Source organism: Metarhizium brunneum, chromosome 3 (assembly GCF_013426205.1).
Source record: "Metarhizium brunneum chromosome 3, complete sequence".
Classification (NCBI taxonomy): domain Eukaryota; kingdom Fungi; phylum Ascomycota; class Sordariomycetes; order Hypocreales; family Clavicipitaceae; genus Metarhizium; species Metarhizium brunneum.
The window spans coordinates 511,657-531,182 of NC_089424.1; the positions used below are offsets into that span (position 1 = coordinate 511,657).

General features: G+C 51.6%; 7 protein-coding genes across 7 annotated transcripts; 3 read left to right on the top strand and 4 right to left on the bottom strand.

The window, feature by feature from the left end:
• Nucleotides 1-280: 280 nt before the first annotated feature.
• On the bottom strand, nucleotides 281-645 carry G6M90_00g053870 (uncharacterized protein; the record flags this gene model as incomplete). Its single annotated transcript, XM_014685531.1, has 2 exons — nucleotides 281-404; nucleotides 467-645. The coding sequence occupies 2 exons, from the start codon at nucleotides 643-645 to the stop codon at nucleotides 281-283; spliced, it is 303 nt and encodes a 100-aa protein (XP_014541017.1).
• An 852-nt stretch (nucleotides 646-1,497) lies between these two features.
• On the bottom strand, nucleotides 1,498-3,041 carry asaE_6 (MFS transporter asaE; the record flags this gene model as incomplete). The annotated part of the gene is made up of 4 exons (XM_014685530.1): nucleotides 1,498-1,665; nucleotides 1,732-2,173; nucleotides 2,241-2,485; nucleotides 2,553-3,041. The coding sequence occupies 4 exons, from the start codon at nucleotides 3,039-3,041 to the stop codon at nucleotides 1,498-1,500; spliced, it is 1,344 nt and encodes a 447-aa protein (XP_014541016.1).
• Nucleotides 3,042-3,467: 426 nt separating this feature from the next.
• Nucleotides 3,468-6,340, bottom strand: chl1 (ATP-dependent DNA helicase chl1; the record flags this gene model as incomplete). Its single annotated transcript, XM_014685529.1, has 4 exons — nucleotides 3,468-4,805; nucleotides 4,858-5,562; nucleotides 5,622-6,077; nucleotides 6,167-6,340. The coding sequence occupies 4 exons, from the start codon at nucleotides 6,338-6,340 to the stop codon at nucleotides 3,468-3,470; spliced, it is 2,673 nt and encodes an 890-aa protein (XP_014541015.1).
• Nucleotides 6,341-6,733: 393 nt separating this feature from the next.
• RL27A (60S ribosomal protein uL15) lies at nucleotides 6,734-7,637 on the top strand (the record flags this gene model as incomplete). Its single annotated transcript, XM_014685528.1, has 4 exons — nucleotides 6,734-6,765; nucleotides 6,937-7,045; nucleotides 7,116-7,205; nucleotides 7,419-7,637. The coding sequence occupies 4 exons, from the start codon at nucleotides 6,734-6,736 to the stop codon at nucleotides 7,635-7,637; spliced, it is 450 nt and encodes a 149-aa protein (XP_014541014.1).
• A 728-nt stretch (nucleotides 7,638-8,365) lies between these two features.
• hsk1 (Cell cycle serine/threonine-protein kinase hsk1) lies at nucleotides 8,366-9,869 on the bottom strand (the record flags this gene model as incomplete). The annotated part of the gene is made up of 2 exons (XM_014685527.1): nucleotides 8,366-9,504; nucleotides 9,584-9,869. The coding sequence occupies 2 exons, from the start codon at nucleotides 9,867-9,869 to the stop codon at nucleotides 8,366-8,368; spliced, it is 1,425 nt and encodes a 474-aa protein (XP_014541013.1).
• A 702-nt stretch (nucleotides 9,870-10,571) lies between these two features.
• On the top strand, nucleotides 10,572-14,328 carry cnd1 (Condensin complex subunit 1; the record flags this gene model as incomplete). The annotated part of the gene is made up of 4 exons (XM_014685526.1): nucleotides 10,572-10,804; nucleotides 10,862-11,367; nucleotides 11,423-14,079; nucleotides 14,158-14,328. The coding sequence occupies 4 exons, from the start codon at nucleotides 10,572-10,574 to the stop codon at nucleotides 14,326-14,328; spliced, it is 3,567 nt and encodes a 1,188-aa protein (XP_014541012.1).
• Nucleotides 14,329-16,352: 2,024 nt separating this feature from the next.
• fcp1 (RNA polymerase II subunit A C-terminal domain phosphatase) lies at nucleotides 16,353-18,776 on the top strand (the record flags this gene model as incomplete). Its single annotated transcript, XM_014685525.1, has 1 exon — nucleotides 16,353-18,776. One exon carries the CDS (start codon nucleotides 16,353-16,355, stop codon nucleotides 18,774-18,776), a length of 2,424 nt encoding a protein of 807 aa, XP_014541011.1.
• Nucleotides 18,777-19,526: the final 750 nt, after the last annotated feature.

Below are 19,526 nucleotides of genomic sequence, written 5' to 3' on the forward strand. Positions count from 1 at the left end.
AGACCTCGATTAAGATGATAATTATGTTAATACAGCACTCTAAAATACAACTTTCGTTTCAGATATTGCAATCTGGTTCAGCTTGGCATCATCGATACCCTGATACACCATCTTTTCTGGAGCACTTCCTCCAGAATCCGACACGTGAAATTACATGGGCGATTCCCACAGATCAAATACATTGCTATCCCATCCAATACCAAATTCGTAGCTTGTAGCTAGTCCTGCCGGTCGAATGAACGGCACCCCCCGCACCGGAAGCAGACCCTTGATTCGCAAACTATTTCGATGTTTTGGCCTCCGATTCGGATAGCTTGCCCTTCTCCGTGGCTTTGTTGGGGCTGGGGGAGGAGAAATACGCGTAGGCAACCCCTAAGAAGAGTATGGTGCCGCCGATTGGAACCCTAGAATACCATGTAAGCGCTTCGTCTCTACGGTTTCCCCAAGCGATAAGCAAGAAACGAACCAATTCCGACGAAGGGTTTCTGAGAGATTGGATTTAGAAGGCGGAAGCTCTTGACCGCTGGCGTCGTCTTCGTACGTCTGCCGGCGAGCTGTTCCGGAGAAGCCGCGTGGCGCCGCAATCGCCGCCGGGCGGATGTGGTTCCGTACAAGACGGACGGAGGCTCTGGGAATGATAATCATGGTGATGTTGATGGAGACCGTGACTATTTGATGGAAAAGTACAGACGGAGCTGTTTTTGTGGGAGAGGTATGTTCGCCAGTTGTACATGAGCCAGGACGACACCTTGGGAGACTGGCGGTGGCCAAAAACATGTGACAACTATATACTTGAGCGTCAGAGGTGTCACACCACGTAGTGTCGGTATACAAGCTGGGACGCCACTGCTCCCTCTGTGGCCTCTGGCATTCCGGTGCAGATGCTGCTTCAATATTGGGTGGCGAATTTTGTGGCTCTCGAGAGTGTCGTCATGGGCTTGGGTTCTGGATGCGGGGACGAGGACGACACACCTGTTGCATGTCTGCTGTGTAACCGGTGTGTCGACAAGTTTCTTTGCCTGCTAAGTCTGCTTGACTGGTTGCGCCGGTAGACGTCTATTGGAAGTCGAGGGCCTCTGATGTAGTCAGTCGGCTAAATGCACCTCCAGAAGACTTCATACCAAGCTACAGTCCAATATATATATGCTGAAGCCCAATATACTTGAACTAACATCTAATCTCTTCACCAGAGCTATAGTCATACTGGCTGGGAAGTGTCTTTTATTCAAGCTATTGTGGTCCCCTGATCAGTCGGTTTTATCCGATATCACTCAGCTAGATTTAACGCCCCTCACACAGTCTATCACATTAGACATTTTGTCGCCAGACAACGAATCTATCCATTGAGTACAGCGTTTGCGGCAGAAAAATAAACCAAAACTTCAAATATTCCAGGTTTTTTCTATAAACCCATTTTTGGCTCCAACGAGATGTACAACGCGATGTGGTGGTCTATACCATCATCCAATGAAGCGCTTCACAAGCGCCAGGCAAACACTACACTCTAGCAAATATCTTCCTGTTCATCATCAAGCGGACTGCCAAAATTAAACCTGCGCTTGCAAGTGTCAAGGACCCAGCGTAAAAGAACGTGGGCCGAAACGCGGCGAGCCCAGCCTCCGCGCCACCATACGCATCCAACAAGTACCCAGCGATAGGCGATCCCTAAGCACCTATTATCAGCTCACTCCTTATAGAAAGTATATACTGGGCGTATATTTTTGCTCTTACCATAAAGTACCCAAAAGTCCATGAAGTTGTCAGCATAGACATGACATTGGCAAGTTGGCCGTCCCCGAAAACCGCTCCGACCACCACAGGCATCAGACTGAAGAAGCCACCAGAACCGATCCCGTTCAAGACGGCGAAAAAGACCAGAAGCCCCAGTGAAGACGCAAACGGCCAGAGTGCCATTGCGCTGACACCAATGACAGTGAGCGAGATGAGCAAGCTGTTTACAGGGCCGAGATAAGCGTCTGCCCCAAAGCCCATGCCAATACGGCCCAGAGCAGAGGCAATGTTCCAGCATGCAAGAATGGCAGCGGCGGCCTGGCCAGAGAATCCCATATTCGCCACGTAAAGTGGGAGCAGGAAGGGGGGCACGAATAGAGGAAACGTGGCAATTGCTCCCATGACGAGCATCATGTTAAACTTGACGCTGCGGAAAAGACGCCTGTGTCCCGCGTCAGTACCATACGCCCCAAACCATATGTATGCCTTCTCCGGCCCGGTGAACCTACCATTGGACGCTTGACACGGCGCGTCCACGTCCAGCAGGGGCTCTCAGGAAGTACGACGCCGTGATGCAAATTGCCCACGCAAGAGCTCCGAGAATCTTCAAAGCCGACTCGAGCCCCACGACCCCAATCAGCTTTTCCATGGAGACGGAGATGACGGCAGATCCGATTCCAGCGCCGCCAAAGACAACACCGGTCGCCAAACCTCGCTTCCTCTTGAACCACAGCGATGGCACCGTGGCCGCAGGCTGCGAGCAGAATCAGCCCATCAGAGTCACATGGCATCAGGAGGTGAGACTGGAAAAGACTCCTTACCAGAAATAACAAGGCGGAGCCTATGCCAAACAAGAAGCCTTGGGTGACAAACATGGCGGGCACCGACTTGGTGGACCAGCCTGCGGTGAACTCGCCAAGGCCTAGGAATAGGCTTCCGATGAGGGCAGTGACCCTGTAGCCCGCAAGCTTGATGATTCTGGCTACAATCATGCCGGTAAGCGGCGACATGGCTGCCCCGACTGAGCCGATGAAGGACAGTGTCGAGATGCTGGCGAGGCGTGACTCGGTGAGGTGAAGCTGCACGATGCCATAGGAATAAATCAAGCCAAGGAAGACGAAGAAGATGGCTGATCCGGCAGCCACCACCACCCAGCCTTCCTTGGTATCCCAGTTGGTGTCGTTGTCGCTCAACCGCATGGGGGTTGTGTCGTGTTCGTCGTGATCCTCCAGCCTTGCAAGTCGAATGTCGTCATGGCTCGTTGGCTCAGACACCGCGATCGGCTGCACGGTTGTGATTGTACTTGACATTTCTTTTTATTTTTGTTTGTTTCCATGAGGCATTGGTGGGTGATACTAAAGTTGGTTGCTATTTCGGAATAAAACAGTAAATAGCTTGACGTTTCTCGGTGGCTGGATCCTGACATCTTCCCCATGACTCACGATGGACTCGCGCCCTGCGGTGGACACTAGTGTTACAAGAGGGCGTATTCACTCGACCTAAACTACTTACCCTGGGGGAGGATGGATAGATCCAGGCATCTTTATTTTGCGCTTGCATAGTCGTTTTCTGCATGTCCACAGGTCATATCTTCGGTCGGCATGAATAAAAATGCCACTGCCAGCCACCAGGGCAATACACCCGACCAATCCCAGAAGACCGTCCGCGACGACGCACCTCACACAGCCGTATTTTGTCTTGGAATCCACTGTTACACTTGTCAGCGAGGCTGCCAATTACTCCCGCTGCTTATCCCGAAAAAACCCCCCCAAACTCCCCATCAAGCCCCCCAGCATATTCATCGAAGCCTTCCCATCGCCGCCACTACCACGCGCATCCATCCCACTTCGAATCCATCCTGGCAGTTTGCCCTGGATTCGTTCGGTGGCATACCTCCTATCGACCAGTACAATCGCCGCATAGTCGCCTTTGTGACGAATCGCGCGGCCAATACTCTGGTTGACGGCCCGCATACACGCGTTTTCGTAGAAGTCTCTCGCGGCCTGCTTAGCTCGTGCCGCAGCTTCATCCTTGGTTAGCTTGGAGCCAGCGTCACGCCTACCGTCTTGTAGATTTGCCAGCGTAGTCGATTCAATATAGTCCATCTTGGCTTTCCACTCCGGCGATGCAATATTCGGGTATGGCAGGCCGACGACCATGACGCATCGGCCCAAGCGATCCGAGAAGTTGATGCCTTCGGACATTTTCCCTCCCACAACACTGAGGAGGAGTGCGCCGCCTTTGCCTTTCACCGGACCCGTGGTGCTTCCCCCATTCCCGAGGATCACTTGCGAATACTCTTGGAGGACCTCGTCGCTGGAGCAGCCTTTTGTTTCGCGAAAAACCTTTTTTCGAGTTTGCAAACGGTCCCAAATGGTTGTTTGGGGGTTCTTGTCTCCCGAGGCTCGTCGACTCCACGCTGCGACGACTTCTTCAAGATATCCGTAGCTTGGGAAGAAGACCACGACGCCGTCGGGGACAACTGAGCAGATATTCAGTATTGCCAGGCCCAGCTCCTTGACCATTTCCTCGTCCCCTCGACGCTGGTAGCTGAATTCAAAGCTTGAGCCACCTGGACGAGTCCCCGTTAACGTCCAGACACACAGGTTTTCGCGTGGTATTACATGTCCGCAGCTCAAGGTGGTTACTTTGGGGTCAGCGAGCGCTGGGAAAAGATGGTTCTTGTAGTCGTCGAAGGGCGACATGGTGCCTCCTGCCAGTATGACCGCGCGCGCGCTGGACACAATAGATGAGAATGCATGCGTTGGAGAGAGCAACAGGTACGAAAGCTGAACGTCTTGGACCGGTCCACTGGTCTTCTGGTAGAATATTCGGCCCTCGGAGCTCGGGTTTGTAAGGGCTACAAGGAACGAGACCAGAGTATGCAGGACTGGTGTGCTCGACTTCGTCCCCGGCTTGCCCGAGTCGTTTTCGCTCTCGACATGTGCTGCGTAGCTCTCAATCTTGTATGCCAGTTTGGACTCTTGGATGTACTGAATAAGCTCAAACATGTTGATCTGGTCGATGCCCTTCGGTCGAGTCAAGTCGTTTGCGTCCACGATTCCGTGCTGCTGCTGTCTTGGAATTAGCTGCCACGTTTGACATAGTGCGCGAGAGAGAACGTACCTTGAAGCCTTTTGCCCCATTCATCCACTCGGTCAAGCCATCAATCACTCGCCCGACTCTTCCCACATTAACACGGTTGACACCTTTGAGCTTCTTGCCAAACCGCTTCACATAAATTCCTAGCATCCCTCGCCCTTTGTGAAGGTCACTGAGTTTGATCTCTGCAGCATGTACATTAGCAACGGCATCCATCACATTGTGTGCCTCATCAATGATGACAACATTCCCCTCCAACTTGATCCCCAGCGCCTCCCGGGCACTTCTTTGAAGCAGGAGGGGATATGGCAGAGTGATGATTTCCGCACCAGGTAGTGCCGACCGGGATGCATAGTATGGACACACGGCCAAAGACTTGCCAAGCTGATGCAAATCTTCAATGTCCGGGACAGTAGCCAAAGCCGAATCGCGAAAGTGATGTGTTTGGCTCAGGAGCTCCTCTTTTGGAACATACGGGCATTTCTTGGCAGACTTCGACTGCTGGAGCTCAGCACAGCGATCATTGATGGCCTGCACTGATCCGAGTCGCGCGACGGACGGGTTGATACACAACCTTTGTCGAGAAGACAGCGGGAGTAGTTTGACCGTCTCTTCGACAGACGACTTTTTCTCTGCGAGAGAAGTCGGCAGTGATGAAGGAAACTTTGGGCGGCGCAGTTCCGTAATGAATTGCGACAGTTGCGAGTGTGTTCTAGATGTATAATAGATCTACAGACGGTCACTAAGGGCATCTTCAAAGTGGCCGTGTGGAAAAGCACTCCTCGCACCTTGATCTCTTCTTCTAGAATATCATTGTCCTCTTCTCTCTTTCGAGGAGCACCAAGGCCGATGCGCTCTAACACCTCACGCGACTCTTTACTTAAGCCGGACAGGGCATCTTGGACACCTGTGTCGCGATCCCCCCAGTCATCTAGTAGCCATTCGGCCTCATCAGCATCCATGTCATTGCCATCACCAGGAGTGATTGCTTCCTCGAGGCGGCGGCGCTTACGGCCCCGGTCTTCAAGTGCTTTTTCCTTTAACCGGATGGCTTCGAGACGCTTCTCACGATCTTCCCACCTCTGAACCAGCTCCTCGCGTTTTCGCCGTAGTAGTTGGTCGACGAGCCACGCCGGTTCGTCTTTATAAGCATCTCCCGCATTTTGCATCGATACCTCAAGTTTGTTGGACTTGAAGTTTCGAAGCCAGGTAAGTGAGGCGCAGATTAATGAAAGGGATTTACCCTGCAAAATGTGAGTGGCTCGGCGTGTCATGGTCATGAGAGAGCCCATGTACAAGCAATTCCGACCAACGATGGGAATGTGTCACATACAGTGCCTGTTGGGCTTTCCAAGATACCAACTTGACCTTCACCCTTGTCTAAAACGTCATATACAGTCCTCATAAACTGTTCTTGGACAGCGTATGGAGTGTATGGATGGTGGAAATCCAGCTTCTCCAGATGGCGCGTAGCGTCATCTACACTGGTGGTGGCGGCAGAAGCCATGATGGCTCATCTCATCAGTCTCGGCCGGGGAGAGATTCATAATAGCACTGTCGTCATCTACACCTGATGGCGACGGCCGCAACGCGTCTTTGGATGAAGAGCCCAGTTCTTGGATACGAACCAGTGCCCCTTGTCCCTTTTGTCATTAGTGGGGTCAGCTTCAAAGCGTCTCCACGGTGAGACCACGAAGTCACCTGATACGGAAGAGGCCCACTTCCAGCCACGAAAGCCCACACCGCACCACACAAATGATGTTAGGGCTAAATTGCCCTCTCGCTAACAATTTTCTGGGTCCCATGCAGCCAGGAACCTGAGTAGGCGCAAAATCATCACCACCTACTCTCAGTCTTCGACGACAAACCATCGGAAAGCGACAACACCACAACCGTCGCCATGCCTACCCGAACTTCGAAGACCCGCAAGCTGTACGTGAATACACTCTTCCTATGAGACATATTTCGATCTGGAGAGAATTGGACGCCTTGACAATCGTCATTGGGTGCCAGTGTCGTTTGTTGACAGAAAATCTCCTTGGCGGAACGTGGATGAAGATGGATCAGGGACAATCAGGAATACTAACAGCTTTTGCTTCACAGTCGCGGCCACGTCTCTCACGGCCACGGTCGTGTTGGCAAGCACCGCAAGCATCCCGGTGGTCGTGGTCTGGCTGGTGGTCAGCACCACCACCGTACCAACATGGACAAGGTTCGATAACCTCGAGATTCCCGACCCGATGAGCGAAAGAAAGCGACGATTGCTAACTCACTTTTGACAGTACCATCCCGGTTACTTCGGTAAGGTTGGTATGCGATACTTCCACAAGCAGCAGAACCACTTCTGGAAGCCCGTGATCAACCTGGACAAGGTACATACAACTCCTCTTGCTTCACGCGATACAATTTGATCTTTGGGCGACGTCGATGCGGGGGATGAGCATCCCAGCTGGCATTGAAGGGAGTTGAATGAAACAGCGACCGACAACGCCAAGCGCCGCAATCGACAGTCAGCACAAAGACGAATTCTTTCCCTCGCGATATGCCCATTTCTTGACCCTCAGAAAATGCTAACAAACTCGCAGCTGTGGACTCTCGTCCCCATTGAGACCCGCGATGCCTACGTCTCCGGCGCCAAGAAGGACACCGTCCCCGTCCTCGACCTCCTCCCTCTCGGCTACTCCAAGGTCCTCGGCAAGGGCCGTCTCCCCGAGATTCCTCTGGTTGTCCGCGCAAGATGGGTCAGCAAGCTGGCTGAGAAGAAGATCAACGAGGCCGGTGGTGTTGTCGAGCTGGTTGCTTAAATGTCCGCGACGAAACAAATAGAAAAGAAAATACAACCACAATTTCTCTCTTCTATTTTTTTTGGTTTCCACGTTTTCTAAAAAAGCATTTTTCACGCTCCGTGCTTTTTACGGGAAAATGGTCATGGGAGTCTGGGAACCAACGGGAAACCAGTTTTAGAGCAAGAAACAACATCTTGTTTTTGGCGAGTGGGGTGTTGAACAACGCCAGATATGAAAGCTGTATGCCGGGAGCTGAAGAAAATTTGGGAATCGGGGACCCAGGGTCGGGTCGGTTTCGATCGCATTGCATCAGGGGACTCGTGACATGGAGTTTTGACGAATAAAATTCGATTTTTCGCCCATGCATAATGGAATTTTGGCTTCCTTGTTGTGACATGATCTCTGAGCAGGCCCACGTGGTAATGAGGCCTTGTCTTTGGCGAAGCCAATAGCCTGTCGTCTTGTCTGGTTAAAACATCACTCCAGCAACACGCACTATTTACTGAATTGGATGAAGTCTCTGTTGTGCCCATTTTCAGCATGTACATGTATTAATTTCCTGTATGCCTCTCAACAGATCTAACGCCGAGCAATCGAGACCCCGCCAGCTCATGACGCCAATGATGAATTTCTAAACGCCCCAGAAATGCTCAATATTACATAGATTGGTGCCGTGTACCGTTGGTTGATAAAATAAAATACCTGGTATCGCAAACACAAGACCCCAGCGCCACGAAAGCCCAACCTTACGCCGCCAACATGTCAACCTCATCCTCGTCACCGAGTTCCTGACTCTGGGGTTGGTCAATATTCAAAAACTCATGGTGCAAAGCCTGTTCAGCTGTGATTCTTCTTGAGGGATCCAAATCCATGCACCGTTCCAAAAATCGCACGGCCAGCTTTTCATCGGGTGTCAGGGGCTTATCATTTGTACGACATGTGCTCCACAGGATAATCTTCTCCATTGTAAAGCCTTGCTGGCCTATTGTAGGAATGTTGGTTTCAAAAACACATCCGTGGAGTAGTCCTGCGGCTTTCATGCGCTTTGAGCCAAAGATGGTTGCTATTTCAATCATGGCTTCTACGTCATCAGCCGAGTTAAAAAAGGGAAATCGTTTTGACAGGATGGTAAGAAGAATGACGCCGGCAGACCAGATGTCGATCGCGGTGGTCTGTTCGGTGCATTTGAATAAAACTTCAGGCGCGCGAAATCCTCGTGTGCCAGCGCGATTGGCACGCTTGGACAATCGAGTGTCTGAATTAGGATAGCCGGGTTGTGAAGTCGTTGCCATCTGAGCCCATGCGGAAGAGGCTTGACGATGCTTGCGCGTTTCGCGATGTTCGTGGCAGAGGCAAGGTTTACAATCAGATCCCTCGCGTTCTGCTAACCCAAAATCGACCAACACACCATGCTGGGTAGCTGGGTCATACAAGAAGTTGGTCGGTTTAATATCTCTGTGAAGTATCTTGGCCTGGTGGACGCTTTTCAATGCCGTAAATAGGGATCGCAGATAAATGGCAATATCTGGTGTCGTCATATCTCGGAAGTATGCCCTGAAATCACCGTGTCGGAAGTAGGGCAGGATGGCAACCACCTGGTCCGTGTTTCGGAACGCTGTGATGAGAGGGCAGACAGAGGGGCATTGCCGCAGGTCATGGAGGAGTTCGAGCTCGTTCAGAATACGCGCCGGACTTGATGTGACGTAAATCTTTTTAATTGCAACAAATCGTGCACGCCGCCGTTGGGAGCGCTCCGATGATGCTTGGCTGGCGTGTCTTTTGAGAGGTGGAGGCGTCCATTTTGACGAGTCATCATCAAAGTCCCAACTGTTGTCGTATCTATCGTACTGGACATCTTCTGCTTTGTATACGGTAGAGAAAGTTCCTATAGAGTTTCGGGCGGGTTAGAGTTTGTTTGACATGTCAATGAAGACAATGTTTCGTGATGGAATTGCAATACATACCCTCGCCAATCCTCTTGATTAGGCGGTATTTTCCACGAAAGCCAGGAAAGTCATTAGCCAGCTTGTCCATGTCGGCTTGTACACTCCTTTCAACACGCTCATCGTCCGAGCCTTCTTCCTCTTCCTCCTCTTCTTCTTCCTCTTCGACGTCTTCCTCCATTACCTCGTCTGTTGCAGCAGCTCCGGCAACATCATCTTCAACCATCATTTCGGTCTCTTCGGTACGCGCATCTTCGTGAATGTCAAAAGGATCCTCTGCCCTTGGACGTCCTAGTGCGGCAGCCATGATGCCAGGTTCGCCCATGGATTTGTCGCCGGCCGGTATTCGCGATAGAGACACAATGTGTTGTTGCCAAAAGAGCCTTGCTTGAGACACCCTTTGTCTATTTCAGGGAAGGGCAAAGTACGACAAGTCTAAAGCGAATCAATTGACAGCACACATGACCGGCGACCAAGGCAATCAAGGGAAAGCAATTGATTCATAGACATGCAAGTCAATCTGCAACAGCCCGGTTCGTTGTTAATAATCCACCGCTCTGCTTCTGGTTGTGGAGGGGCTTGGGGCTGCTGGTCTGGACGAGCGTGTTTCTGAGCAAGCATCAAGTTGATTGGTTAAACGCGCCACTAGCGTGGCCGTGATAGCTACCGGTGTGCATAAAACGGGCACAATCAAGCATAAGTGTACATAAGCGTGCGCATGTGGGGTTCCGTTGTGGGCTGAACGTGGAGCTGCGCGTCTTGGTCATTAAACAAAACAAAAACATTCAGCCGTTGCTGAGGGACGCAAGCTGGAATCGCAACCAGACAATCATCAGCCTTTATGACCAACAGCAACGCTTTTGAGCGACGAGCATGAAGAGCTGATTGCTCGCTTGTTGAGATTGTAATACTAACAATTTAGCTCTTTACCCATTCCAGCTCCCTTGATCCGTTTTCGTTCTGCGCGTGCGCCCTTTCCCCCGCCTCGAAGGCGACACAGGTGCCCATCATGGCAACAATCAGCTTCGATATCAACGATGCGCTCAAGCATTACATGTCCGACCCTACCACAATACCCACGCCAGAGGCCGACAGCGCCTTATTTGACTGCGAAAATGACCCCGAGTCGCTCACAAACCCTGTCATCAACCCGGTGCTAAATCCGATCGTCGATGCCGTTGCTCATGATCCGGACGCCATCCTGCGGGCATCAAATATGGACTCACTGCAGTTCCTCCTCAAGTGAGCAAGTGTACTCCTTGAAACCTGGACTCCATGCTGATATGAACTCTGACACAGATACACTTCATTTCTGCCGACACATGCCTTGAGTAAAATATTCGACCTAGTTATGAGTGGACTGAGTGCCGAATGCGACTACATGTACAACGATATGGACACATCGGACGAGCAGGATTCCGTGCCTCATCACAAGCAACTTCTTGAAATTTACGGCTTTTTATTACAATGGACCATTGCTGCTGTCGAGACAAAGGCCGCTGAGAAATCATCAACGGCTCCGGCCGCGCGCGGTCGCGGCAAGCCCAAGAAAGGAGCATCCAAGGAGGATACGTGGGACTCGGCGACACAGCTACAGGCATCATTGGAGATCATGTGCAAGGTCCTGAAGCAGAAATTGTCAAAGATCTTCTTAACAACCAGCGAGAGAGACACATTTATCGGGCTCCTTACTAGACCTGTTTACATGATTCTAGAGAGCGAGCAGCGCGCCAAGACTACTTCCATTCGAATGCACTGCTTCAAGGTATTGTGCATGGCTGTCAAGCATCATGGCCATGGATATGGTTAGTTCGAACCCGAAACGTTATTTTTACACAAGTATTCCTAACACACAAGCAGCCGCTCAAATCAACGTCATCCAGAATTTGACATACTTCGAGCACTTGTCAGAGCCCATGGCTGAATTTCTGCACATTCTGGCTGAGACATATGACTACCCTCAACTGGCGGATGAGGTTCTACGCGAGATTTCCAACAAAGAATTCAACTCGAATGATACTCGGGGTCCCAAGTCTGTTTCTGCCTTCATTGCTAAGCTGTCCGAGTTGGCCCCTAGGCTCGTGATTAAGCAAATGACCATGTTGGCCAAACAGCTAGACAGCGAGTCTTACACGTTGCGATGCGCACTGATCGAGGTGTGCGGGAACATGATTGGCTATCTTAGTAGACAAGACGAACGCAGTGAGAACTACAAGTCGCAGCTCAATGCCTTTTTCGACGTCTTGGAGGAGCGATTCTTGGATATCAACCCATATTGTCGCTGCAGAGCTCTCCAAGTCTACATCAAGGTTTGTGAACTGGATCAGAAGTTCCCCAAGAGGCGACAAAAGGCCGCAGAACTCGCATGCCGCAGTCTCGAAGACAAGAGCAGCAATGTGCGCAGAAATGCCATCAAGCTTCTCGGAGTTCTCATAAAGACACACCCCTTCACAGTCATGCACGGTGCCCAGCTCTCTCGCAAGGAGTGGCAGGAACGCCACGACAAGGTGGAGGAAGAGCTAAATGCACTCAAGCCCCCTCCTGGCATGCCTGGATTTGGAGAAGAGAATGCCAATACTACTGTCGACAATGAGCTCTTGGACGAAGCTACTCAGGTTGATTCGCCTCAGAAGCCCAAGGCAATGACTGAGGAGGAAAAGGTTGCCGCCATTAAGAAGGCGCAGGAAGAAGCTGCCACCAGCGAGGCTATCGAAAAGCTGACTCTCACTCGACGATATTACAATGAAGCCCTTCGTTTCATTGATGTTCTGCACGACGCAACCGGCATCGTGTGTCAACTTTTAGGTGCCAGAAACAAAAGCGAGGTCATTGAAGCTATCGACTATTTTGAGATTGGCGACGCCTACAATATTGAGCAGAATAAGGTGGGCATTCGACGTATGCTCAGGCTTATCTGGACCAAAGGCAATAGTGACGAGGGCAAGGGTGTGCAGACTCATTTGATTGAGTGCTACCGGAGGCTCTTTTTCGAGGCCCCTGACTCTTTCAGCCCCAATGATGCAGCCAATTATGTTGCCCGCAACATGATCAGCTTGACATTTGGTGCTACGCCGGCAGAGCTCACATCGCTGGAGCAACTGCTTTCTACAATGATGAAAGGTGGTATCATCCCCGAAATCGTGGTGACCAAGCTGTGGCAGGTCTATGGTGTGCAGAGACGCGAAATCTCAAGGACACAACGCCGTGGTGCCATAATTGTCCTCGGAATGTTGGCTACCGCTAGTCCGGAGATTGTTGTCGATGAGATTGAGACCATGCTTCGTACCGGATTGGGTGCACACGGACGCGCAGATTTACAGTTGGCCAAGTACACTTGCATTGCTCTCAGGAGGATCAACCCTACGGGGCGCAACGCGAAGGAGTCGACGGCCAAGTTTAATAGGTTACCCAACGATCACGCCGTCCTCGGGCGGCTAGCAGCCATTGCCGAGGTTCAATCGGAGAGCAAGGAGTGGTACGGTGTTGCAGAGCAGGCCATCAATGCCATATATGCCATCTCCAAGCACCCCGATGTGCTCTGCTCTGAAATTATTCGACGCAAGACAAAGCATGTTTTTGCACAGTCACGTCCGGGATCCAGGCCTACTTCAAAAGACGAGACCAAGGGCGTGCCTGACATCACCATGAACCAGACAATGCATCAAACTGTGCAGGTGGACAAACCCAAAAGCCGTGATAACGCTGTCAACCTGTCGCAGCTTTTGTTCATTGTCGGACACGTCGCCATCAAGCAGATTGTGCACCTGGAGCTCTGCGAACTCGATTTCAAGCGTAGGAAGCAGGAGAAGGAGAAGCAGACGCCGGCCAAGACGGACAAGGACAAGGAGGATGCAGACGAGCTGGATCTCATTGGGGGCACCACCGAAGATGATTTTACCGAAGCAATGGCCCACATCAGAGAGCGAGAGTTGTTGTACGGCCCAGAATCACTCTTGGCCATCTTTGGCCCTGTAGTGTCGGAGATTTGTGCCAACAACACGTCATATGCCGACAAGGGTCTTCAGGCGGCAGCAACCTTGTGCCTTGCAAAGCTCATGTGTGTTTCATCGGAGTATTGCGAGACCAACCTACCACTGCTTATCACCATCATGGAACGGTCACCAGATGCCACAGTCCGTTCCAACGCGGTGATTGCACTGGGAGACATGGCAGTGTGCTTTAATCATCTCATTGACGAGAACACAGATTTCTTGTACAGGCGTCTCGCCGATAACGACGCGTCCGTCAAGAGGACATGCCTAATGACGCTGACATTCCTCATCCTGGCAGGTCAAGTGAAGGTAAAGGGCCAGCTTGGTGAAATGGCCAAGTGTCTCGAGGACGAGGACCGGCGCATCGCCGACCTAGCGAGAATGTTCTTCACAGAACTCAGCACCAAGGACAATGCAGTGTACAACCACTTTGTCGACATGTTCAGCTTGCTGAGTGCAGGCGGCAGAATGGAAGAAGAGAGTTTCAAGCGGATTATCCGTTTCCTGCTTGGGTTTGTGGAAAAGGTTCGTACAGTTGAACTGCCTCTTTCTTCTGGTGGGGTTCGAAAGTGTTGAACTTATTGCTAACAAGAGTTCGCGTAGGACAAGCACGCGAAACAGCTGGCTGAGAAGCTGGCAGCTAGATTACCTAGATGCGAAACGGAGAGACAGTGGAACGATGTGGCCTTTGCGTTGGGACTGTTACCGCATAAAAATGAGGAAATCGCAAAGACTGTGTCTGAGGGGTTTAAGGTTGTTCAGGCCGCTGCTTGAAGAGATTTGAAGTAACTGATGCGTAATACGAATTAATGTAAATCATGGGAGGGACTGGCATGTGGAGTTTAGGTGTACAGAAGGAGTCGGCTTCAATTTATGTTTAATGACCAAACAACTTGACCCCGCATTTGTACGCGCGTGGTAAATCATGGCTAGGCTGTCTGTGGCGATGAGGCGTGTCTCACGCTGTTGGAGATGAACTCGCTTGATCGCATGGATGAGCTATGGTGTTGGGATCCAAACACAGGCAAAACGCAAAAATAAAATAATAATAATACCCCACTCTCGGAATTTAGCCGAGAGGTAGAGAGGTAGGTGGTTTCTTGAGGTACTTGGCAAGATCGGGGTATAATGTACGGAGTATGTACAGTGTTGGAGTGGTGTGGTGGCTATGCAGTACGTCATGAGATTGAACAGATGGTGTCAAATGAACAAATCTCGGAACACAGGGTAAAAGCACGGGCGCTGTATTATATAAACTTCCTTGCACAAGGCATCTTTGTTCACCAAGAGTTATTTGCCATGGGCTTGACTGCATTAATTTTCTTTCTTTCCAACATCTTCCATGACGCCATGATGGGACAATGTCTAGGGTAGAAATAAGAAGACGACAGTGAAGGACCAGAAAGGACTGGCTGATGCAAGCGCGGGCACTCGAGAGTCTTGGCTGGTGATGGGCTCGATGCTGATTGGTCAGGCCCCACTGGTGTGCCTCGAGTGACTCCTCCTTCAGACTGACTCCCTTACAGCAACTGTGGCTGACAGACTTGGAGTACAAAAGGGCGGGGAGTTCCCAGGCTCAATCCAGGCCCAGTCCGGCCAGACAGACAGACCGTCAACGCCAACAGACACTTGTACTTGGACCGATTATTTGATAACCGGAACTGGACCCCAGGAACGGGAAACCATGTCGGTTATTACTAGTACAGGTAGCTAGGTGAAACACGTACTTGACTGCATCTCAACGCCGCACTGGACCGCGACCGCACCGCAACTATCAAGCAGATTGACAAACAGCCATATGCAACCATACCAGACCCTTTCCTCTGCTAGCGCCAGCACGACCCGTCAACTATCCTCATTCTATATTTTATTTCCCCTTTAAAAGCTGAGAGGTTATTCCTTTCCACCGTCGTCACCTGACACACCACGTGGGTATCTCCCCAGTACCTATCAAGTACCCAAGTACCTACCTGCACAGCTGGGCAAACAGCTTGCCAACTGGCAGTCGCGCGTGTTTCTCCTCTCTGGAGTCTCCACCTCAGAAAAGCTTGGACCAAGGGTCATCCATTCTGGCCAATCAGCCAATCACCGCGCCCTTGGATCGCGGTGGTTCTGTTCTTTCAAGTCTGCCGCTTCCGGGCAGGTGCGTCACGTTGTGCCTCGACCGTCATTCGCTCTGGCACTTGGACTTTGGGAGTCGATCGTTTATCCGACTCCAACAGCTTCATCACCATCCATTCGCCTTTGTCTGCGCCTCCGCCTACACAAGACACAACCACATCCCGACAACCCGACGAATTGCGCACCGGCTCTCTCTCTTTGTTTCATTTGCAGTCTGTCATCTCATCTGGGCCGACAGAGTAGAGCTGTCCCCGTTTGATCCCAAGTTCGACCACCCGAGTTCACAGCTTGCTCAGACACAAAGGCGCGCTCTGCATTACGAGCGGCGCATCGAGCGATATCTGCGTCGCGATCGCAACTGCAACTAGAAACTAGAACCGACAGGCCATGGGCTTGATCGACGCCCACGACACGAGAAGGATTGACTCTGGGGGAGATCGTTAGGTACGTGGCGCCGACATCTACCGCACAAGGACACAAGACACGACACAACAAGCTGACTTGTCATTGTCGGCAGTGTGGATGGTGACGTCCTCGTCTGACATTCCGTTTCCGACTTGTTGCTACTACTATACCCCGGTATATACCTTCAACTGTATTTTTTCCATCTTCTTTTCTTTTCACCACAACCGTTGTAATATCTTAATCCACCGCCTCTCCACACACCCAGTCGCATCATGTACGACAAACTCGTCTCGCTAGGCTCGCGCCTACACTACCCCATAACCATTACAAAACTTCTCAAGTCGCCTGGAGACTCTATTAAGAAACAAGAAATCATTATCGAGTACAAGTTTACCTGGCGGCGGAAAGTAAGCGACGATGAATGGGCCGACGAAACTACCTACACCGAATACGACAGCCCTGCCGAGGGCAAGTTGAAGGAATGGCGCATCAAAGAGGGCATGGTCATCAACGCCGACACGCCTTGTATGTTGGTCGAGGAGGCTTGTGGCCACGAGGTTCAGATCCAAGGACTGTGTAGTTTATGTGGCGCCGACATGACCGAGTTCAACTGGGCCACGGAAGAAAGGGATACTGATCGCGCCATGATCAACATGACCCATGACCAGACCGGTTTGATGGTTAGTGAGAGTGTTGCAATGAAGGCAGAGCATGATACGCAAAAGCGACTGCTTCGCCAGCGCAAGCTGAGCCTTGTTGTCGATTTGGACCAGACCATTATCCACGCCTGCATAGAGCCGACAATCGGCGAGTGGCAAAAAGATGCGTCAAATCCTAACCACGAGGCTGTCAAGGATGTCAAGAGCTTCCAGCTGAATGATGATGGACCAAGGGGGCTGGCTAGTGGCTGCACCTACTACATCAAGCTGAGACCTGGCTTGCAAGAGTTCCTCGAGGAGATTGCAACCATGTATGAGTTGCACGTTTATACCATGGGCACGCGTGCATATGCACTCAACATTGCGCGCATTGTCGACCCCGACAGAAAACTGTTTGGCAATCGCGTCATTAGCCGAGATGAAAACGGCAGCATAACTTCAAAGAGCTTGCAGCGGCTGTTCCCAGTCAGCACCAACATGGTGGTCATCATTGACGATCGTGCTGATGTATGGCCGCGAAACCGACCAAACCTTATCAAGGTCGTGCCGTATGACTTCTTCAAGGGCATCGGTGACATCAACTCCAGTTTCCTGCCGAAGCGGACAGACATTTTGCCAGCCCCCCCGCAATCCAACGGCTCGGCATTGGCGCCGAATAACAACACCAATGGCGCGAATGGCGCGTCGACTGATGTAAAGACATCGCCGCTCGAAGAAATTGCGAGAATGGGCGGAGCCGTGGACGAAGTTAGTCTGAAGATCCAAGCAGAGGAGCAGGAAAAGTCGTTGGAGAAGCAGTTAACAGACCGGCCCATGCTGCACATGCAAGAGCAGCTGGATAAAGAAGACGAGATGTCCGCTCAAGATACCGAGACTGGAGACTCGTCGGCCAACCATCCGAGGCAGCATTTACTTAACGATGACGACGAAGAGCTCATTGCGTTACAGGATCATCTCACTGACCTTCACTCATCATTCTACGAAACCTATGACCGAAGACGAGAAGAAAGACGACAATCAGAGCCCACACATCCTCCGGGGCACAGCAAACCGCGACGTAGATCATCCGTGGACGATGGAGTCGATTTATCCATGGTACCAGATGTTGGTGATATCCTCGATGAGCTCAAGTCCAATGTTTTGTCTGGCCTCGTCATTGTTCTTTCTGGACTGGTGCCTCTTGGCGTAAACATTGAAGACTCCGAGATTGGGATGCAGGCGCAGAGCTTTGGTGCCCAAGTCCTGGATAGCGTATCTCGACGAGTCACCCACTTGGTTGTATCGCTGGCGCGGCCCAGAACGAAAAAGGTGCAACAAGCGGCCAAAATCCCAAGCATTAGGATTGTAAACCACAATTGGCTCGTCGATTGCCTTAGCCAATGGCGCCGGTTGGACGAGAGACCGTACTATCTCAATGTTGCGGCAGACCGCGAGCGATCTGATGATACCACGGAGGCTACGTCTGAAGCCGAAAACGTCGAGGCGGAGGCGAGGGACCTCAAAGACTTTGATTGGGCCACTGCGGACAAGGATTTGGAGGAGTTTCTCGGTACTGATAATGACGATGAAGAAGATGAGGAGGGGGAGGACAACGATGAGGAGGAAGAAGAAGGAGACAGAGACATGGACATGGGCGATATCGTTGAGAGTGGTGCTGAAGCCGACAAGGACGGGGACACAGACAGTAGCAGGACCAACAGTCCCATAAAGAAGGGCAAGAAACGGAAACTACCTATTGAAGAAGACGAGTCGGACGGCGACGGACGTGGCATAGTGGGGGAAAGCCTTTTGGCCAAGAAGCAGCGTCTGGCTCGTAACCGCGGAGCATCCGGGCTGAGATCGGTACGAACGACCAATGGAGATGATGGCGAAGATGAGGGCAGCAGTTTGCCGACGCCTGGGCCGACTAACGACGAAGCAACGGTGGTCAGCAACAAGGCAGCCGCCACGGAGCCAGCACATGACGACGAGGGGGATGTGGATGATGATGAGCTGGAGAGAGAGCTCTTGGCAGAGCTGGAAGCGGCAGATGAGTAGAGCCGTGGACAGGCGCGGTAGAGATGTACGCGTTGGCCGATGTCTTTTTTTTTTTTCACCCAGCTTTTGTACTGTCCTGTTGGGCTGGGGAGTTTTGGGTCCTGCATATATGACTGAGCGGCAGCATGGACCGGACCGGACCGGACCAAGGATACATTGGCTGGTTTGTTAGCGCGTGTGTTTTGGGCGTATGGATGTAAGGAGTTTGGTTCAGCAAATGAGGCGGGTTTCCACTCTGGATGTATCTGGTCAATGTGGTTCAAGTGTCTATTTTCCGAGGTGCTGTAGATGGCAATGCGACATATGTGTGTGTGTGTGTGTGTGTGTGTGTGTGCGGTGAAATGGGCTCGCGTGTCAAGGTTTCTTGAATATCTGAGAAAGGATTCAAAGAAATATATGTACATTGGCAGCGATTGTATGTACTCCCACCAGCAAGAGTAGGTCAACTATGTACATGAAACCCGTGGTAGAGGCGGTAGAGGGTTTCGTTTCCCACCGCCAAGTCGTGTCTGGTCCCATCTTGACCCGTTTGACGTTGTACGCAGACCCGTGTGCCCTCACCACGTACCACCTTTCTCTCCCCTGTCCATCAATGCCTTTGTTACCGAATCGTGACTCGGCTGGCTAGGGTGCCGCCGCCGTCTGTGCATCAACGGCACCATACGTTCCCCCCTTTGCGTATACTACCCTCCACCCCCTCAACGAAAAGAAGCCCTCGTCATATCCGACCCGAAGCCGCATCCGCTCTTG